The sequence below is a fragment of the Myxine glutinosa genome, chromosome 10 (genome assembly GCF_964187855.1).
Source record: "Myxine glutinosa chromosome 10, kmMyxGlut1.1, whole genome shotgun sequence".
NCBI classification, from domain to species: Eukaryota; Metazoa; Chordata; class Myxini; order Myxiniformes; family Myxinidae; genus Myxine; species Myxine glutinosa.
In genome coordinates this window covers 123,954,472-123,960,471 of record NC_136270.1, presented here as the reverse complement: position 1 = coordinate 123,960,471, position 6,000 = coordinate 123,954,472, and the positions used below count along the sequence as shown (strand labels likewise).

Below are 6,000 nucleotides of genomic sequence, written 5' to 3'. Positions count from 1 at the left end.
CGTGGGTATTTGTGGTGGTTTGTCTTTACTTTTTTTATGCGACACGTCACGGAGGCATTGTTTTTGGGTTGTCTGTCCGTCCGTCCGTGATCGGTTTTCGTTTCCGTGATAACTTGAGAACGGCTGAAGGGATCAAAGTCAAACTTGGTGCAGGTAGGTATAATAATGAACGGGTGTATATTCATCTTCTCCAAAACCATGAAACCGAGCGGCCCCAAACTTTGCCTGCATACTTATCGGTCTTCAAGGGATTGCATGAATGAAAATTGGGTGTTTGGGTGTGTTTTTGAAAATCATTTACACCAACAAGTTTACCTTTGGTCAGCCTGCATTCAGGTAGCTCTGCTTGGCGTCTTAATTCTGCCATTTTGTCCGCTCAACTCAAGTATGCCTTGCCTTAGAACATGTCGGTTTCTGTACAATAAAGCTTTTTTTATTCATTCATTCATTTCGGTTTATTGCAATAATTAAACACTGGACAAGGCAGTTCGAAGACTGAAATTTGTCAAGTTTACAATAATAAAAGTATTTCATAAAATTTACAAATGTACATAGAAATAATAATAATCAAATATCAAAATATCAAAATAAGTACATGGAATAAACAAACATACATAATCAAACAACAATAAAAAATATATAACATTCTACCAACAAAATAACCTAAAATAGCAGAAAACTTAAGAAGATCAACGAACATATTATGCATGTAATTGATTTTATGCATCTACAATTCCACATAACAGAATTAAGCATTTCGCTCAAAAAAGGAATTGTGGAATTCTTGTATCTTTGAGTCTTACACCAAGGTAGGTCAAGATGTTGAGCCTTTCTGAGTTGTACATTATATCGAAATACAGATTGTCGGGTAGGAGGAAGAATGTCACGGTGACGATCACATTTTAAAAGACAAAGTCCAAAACGCAAGAGAAGCTCATTCTTGCATTCGCTCAACAACTGTAAACCAAAATGACTATGTTGTTGCGCATAGGACTGAATAAATGGTTACGCAATAAAACAGAGCGCACGCTTCTGGAGTCGTTCAATCTCATCACTCTGAGCCCTTGTGATGCCAGAACCCCACACGGGCACACCAAACTCCAGCAAAGGGCGAATGCACACTTTGTATATTTCAACAAGATCGGGGGCACTTGCATGGAATTTCTTCAAAGTACAAAGATCGAAGAGTCATCGAGCAGCACGAGATACCATCTACTGGATTTGTCTATTCCATTTCAGATCAGATTGGATTATAACACCAAGGAGAGTGAGCGATTGAACTCTTTACTATATTACCAATGAAAGCTTCATATCTATGAATGGTAATTTAGCTAATCTTCATAGCCAGGAATCGCTGTATTCCTGTATACATCGCAATGTTTATAAACGCCAGTGTTCGTGCCTTTATTTAATTTCCACAAAGATCGAGACTCTTCACCTGAAGCGAATTTCAAAATGTTAACTTCAGAATTGACCTCAGCAGCAGTTTGACTCTTAAAAAAAAAAAAGTTTTCATTGATCTAATTCGGACATTGTGGGACACCAGGAATCTCAACAGTACTGCCGTAGTGCTTAAGCAGCTTGGTAACGGAACACCTCACTAAATGGAACACTCCTCTCCCCCCAATCCCTCAGATTAAGTGGGGAAAGGGGAAAAGGTGAACACTAGAACTTGAACTCTGCATTGTGCCAACTCGGGTCCAATCTTTATTCAAATTTCAGTCTGCAATATGCTCCTACTACAGCTACTGCAAGGCTTTTCCACAAATTTTATAATTCTTCGTGTGAAGAAGTTCTTCCATACCTTCTTGTTGGCTCTCAGCTTTAGTAGTTTGAAAGACTATCCTCTGGTTATTGAAGCATTGCCCTGTAGATAAGTTGTGACTTTGATTTATTGAGCATCTTTAAGGTATCAATCATGTCTCTGTGTGCATGTGTTGAAGGTCATTGCAAGATAACTGTAAAGAGTTATTTTACAAAGACCATCACATGAGAATGCCATGCCCCATCAAGCGTAGTTTTTGTTTTTTTTTTGGGGGGGGGGGGGGGGGGGCGGAGTACGTCCATCAAAAGGCCACTCAAAGGTGGGGGCTATGGACAATAAATTGTGGGAATGGAAATAACTTGGAAGGGAGATTCCTATTCACATCTCTCCAACTCGGAAAGGTTGGATGTTGCTGTGAAACAGGATGCGGGATGAGAATTGACAGTTTAGCAGCGCATGGGGGAAAAAAAAAATGGAGCAATATTGTAGGGTTAACCTTCGACAGTGTGGGGATGTGCAGTGGCTGCCAGATGTGTAGACGCAAACTTCCTTTCCTTCCTCTTTTCAGAGCCCTCACAAGGTTCTCACCCATGAAATTATGTAGAGCCCTCGAAATAGGGAGAGAGTCTATAAGGAAGGTCTTTTAACCAGAAGAATCAAATAACGAGCTTCCAGGGAAGCAGTACTCAACTGAACTGACTAGACAACTTTAAAGTCGGTCGGGTCTCATGCCAAGTTTGATGAAAATTCGACAATATATGTGGACGCTAGATTGTTAACGTCGTTTCAGAGCTGAAAGTATATGGTGGCCATTTTGTGACAGATCGGGTTGACATGCGATAACAACCTACCTTGTGTGCTAAGAGTCTCACACACCAAGTTTGATCAAAATCCATAAATATTTGTGGACGTTAAAGTCTTAACGTCGTTTTGGAGCTGAAAACAATATGGTGGCCTATGGCAGCCATTTTGTGACGGATCGGGTTGGAATGCAATAGCAACCTACCTTGTGTGGTAAGGGTTAAACATTCTATGTTTGATCAAATCTGTTAATATTTGTGGACGCTAGAGAGTTACCGTCGTTTTCATGACCAAAAACAAAATGGTCGCCTAAGTCCGCCATTTTTCAACAGATCGGGCTGAAATGTAATACCAACCTGGTCCTTGGGGTAAGGATGCTGCATGTCAAGTTTGATCAGAATCGGTTGATATTTGTGGACGCTGGAGTGTTAACGTCGAAAAGTTAACGGACGACGATGACGAACGCCGGAGGGTTCAATATGTGATGAACTCAACTGGACGGTAGTCCAGTTGAGTTAAAAATGGTAAGAAAAGAAATAAAAGTAGCTATTCTGGTCCCACAGCCGACCGAGCATTTCACATGAGATAAACCTTCATGGTCACAGCCTCTCATCACTACTCGCAACCAGTCCCACGAGCGCACCATCATTATTGAGCAATAATTATAATCAAGCAATAAGCCCCACGAGCAGGACACAAGACATTGCAGTGGCGACCCTGTACTGGAATCGGTAATCGGCACTCCCTCATTCCAATTGGCTAACGCCGATTACCAAAAAATTGTTGATATTGGCCTGTGCTGAATACCGATACCGATGTTGGCCCAGCACTAGTATAGCATGGATCGGCCCGCTACGCTCGCTTCACCACTTGTCGCTGCAGAGGAACACTACAAATCAAAAAATTTCTAAAAAATACGCATAGGACATATACACGGGAGAGGTAGGTGCATACCAGACGTTTGGTACGATTCACAAAAGTTTGAGGGAGAAGTCAGTGACACTGATAAGGCACATTTGGAGAAGTTCAGACAACACAGGACAGACTGCACAGTACATACGTGTGTGTGTGTTTGTGTGTGTGTGTGTGTGTGTGTGTGTGTGTGTAACTGTTCAGCACCATTTTCTATAGAACTGTTCCATATAAATTAATATGAACGAATTTCTATAAAACATTTTGTGCAGGGAGAGAATGCTAACTGAACGGCTGAAGCCTCAAGCACTCCAGGAAGTACTCGAACGAAATGGTTGATAAGGAACGGCCGGCTTGGCAAGCGATAGCAAGCTGATTGGTGATCCTCGGTAAATCGTTCTTATTTCTCTTTCTTATATGTAGACATGTTTTCTTCCTTTTCTCCACGTAACTTAGGCGACGCGTACGTTTGCTGCTTCATTGAAGGCAGTTTCTCGAGCCCTACCCCATCCCTGCGTGCTGACGTAATGGTACGTTATGACGTCAGTGCGCGAGTGTACTGCGTGCTACGAATAGCGTCGGCAATAAATGATTTCTTCGATGTATATATCGTGTTTAACGCTTCCAAGTGATCAAAGCCATTGATCGGGGACAGATCGCCGGCGGCGGTCGTGAAAGTTCATACATGGCGATGGACTTGTACTCAGGTGATGTTTGCATACGAATTCCTCTCAGCACTTTTGACTTTTGAGAGAATGTCCTATTTATAAATATAAAACACTTTTGGGAACTATAACATTAACATGTCCTCTCCCCCCTCCTCCCCCACAGAAACAATTGACAGGTGAGCGGTATTTTTTGTGTATCAAGGTTAATTCCCCTGACGTGTATCGTGTGTTCGTGATGTCAATCTGCGCAGAACGCGCTTTATTTTTTACCTCAGGACGGACGAGGCATTTAAATACAAACGAGTTGTGAGAATAAAATCTCAAATTATCAAATAAAACCCAAGTCGTGTTCGACGCTTCGTCTTTAGACTTTAATCTTGATCGAGCACACCGTGACCAGCCAACCTGAGGTATTCTACGATATAAGACTAAGAGAGATAGATAGATGTCTGTCTGTGTCGCCATTTTTCTCAGAGATGGCTGAACGGATCTTCGTCAAACTTTCAGAGGTGCATCAGTGAGTGCCTGGGAGTGTTTTAGGAAAAGAAAAAAAAAATCGTTTTTTGGAGTTAAAAAATAATAATCGCTCGATAGTGCCTAAGCCTATTTAAATTAATGACAGTTATATACAAGTACACATTCGCATAAATAAATACAAAACAATCACCAGACATTTGAATACAAATAAATCAAACGATTCCATAAGTGTGCGAAGTTGTAGTACAGCTTCTTCTTCTTCCTTTGCGGCATCACACTTAACGCAGAAACGGGATGAACGCCACATTCACCAGCATATATTCAACGAAAAGATGATGAACCCCTTGCCTCCCCTTCCTCTCCTACCTCCCCCACCTCCCCTCCCCCCTTCCCTTCCCCCTCCCCTCCTCCCCTCCTCTCCCCCCTCCTCCCCTCCCCCACTTCCCCCTTCCTCTCCTACCTCCCGTCCCTCCCCTCCCCCCGTCCCTTCCCCCTCCCCTCCTCTCCCCCCTCCTCCCCTCCTCTCCCCCCTCATCCCTTCCCCCACTTCCCCCTTCCTCCCCTATCCCCCCCTTACTCCCTCCCCCGCCCGGCAATGCCGGGTACTTCTGCTAACCCCAAAACTGAGGGAGTAGTTTGGGGACGGACAGACAGCTTCGCTGGGGTATATCTTCTCCGATATAAGAGAGATGTCTGTCTGTGTGTCACCATTTTTCTTAGAGATGGCTGAACGGATCTTCGTCAAACTTTCAGAGGTTCATCAGCGAGTGCCTGGGAGTGTTTTAGGCCGAAAAATAAATAAATAATTATTTTGAAAAAAAAAAGTTCGTTTTTGGGGATTTCGCGGGATTTCGCTCGATATCGCTCGATAGTGCTGCCTCCTTCCCCCCTCCCCCCCTCCCCCTATCCACCCCGTCCCCCGCCTGGCAACGCCGGGTACTTCTGCTTGTTTAAAATAAATAAAACAGGTTTTTCTTTTCTCCTGAATGAAAATCGACAAGAAAATGAAAAACGAGCGAACGAGGTGTTAATTTATTTATTTATGTATGTTTTTATGACACCAAGTTAGTTGGGACCTTCACGTCGTGCTGGAGGCTGGAAGACAAACCTGAAGAAGAAGCATCGAAACTGATCTGTGATTATTTATTTATTACTCTGTCCCCCGCGCAGTAAGAGACGGTGTTTTGTCATCACTTCTGTGTGTCGTGTCTGTCTGTATGTCTTTCCGGGCCGTAACTTTTTATCATTTGAGTTTTGTCATCAAATTTTCAACTAAAAATTATTATGAGAATATGCAGAAGCCAAATTAATAATTTGGTCAAAAGGTCAAAGGTCAGCAACACAAAAATCATCAATTTTCATACAATTGACCTGAAA

General features: G+C 42.6%; 1 protein-coding gene across 4 annotated transcripts in view; it reads left to right on the top strand.

Moving 5' to 3' along the window:
- Positions 1–4,026: 4,026 nt before the first annotated feature.
- The window catches only part of LOC137433794 (vacuolar protein sorting-associated protein 4B-like), a 72,408-nt gene continuing 70,434 nt past the window's right edge, over positions 4,027–6,000 (top strand). For 2 of the 4 annotated variants that reach the window (XR_010985740.2, XM_068126149.2), the window contains exons 1-2: positions 4,062–4,185; positions 4,310–4,322. Coding sequence is in view for 1 of the 4 variants with exons in the window: in XM_068126149.2 (XP_067982250.1) it covers positions 4,164–4,185; positions 4,310–4,322 (35 nt within the window). In the remaining 3 variants the exon portion in view is untranslated. Of the gene's footprint in view, positions 4,186–4,309; positions 4,323–6,000 lie in introns of all 4 variants that reach the window. The other 2 variants (XM_078786052.1, XR_013624804.1) reach the window with 2 other exon arrangements.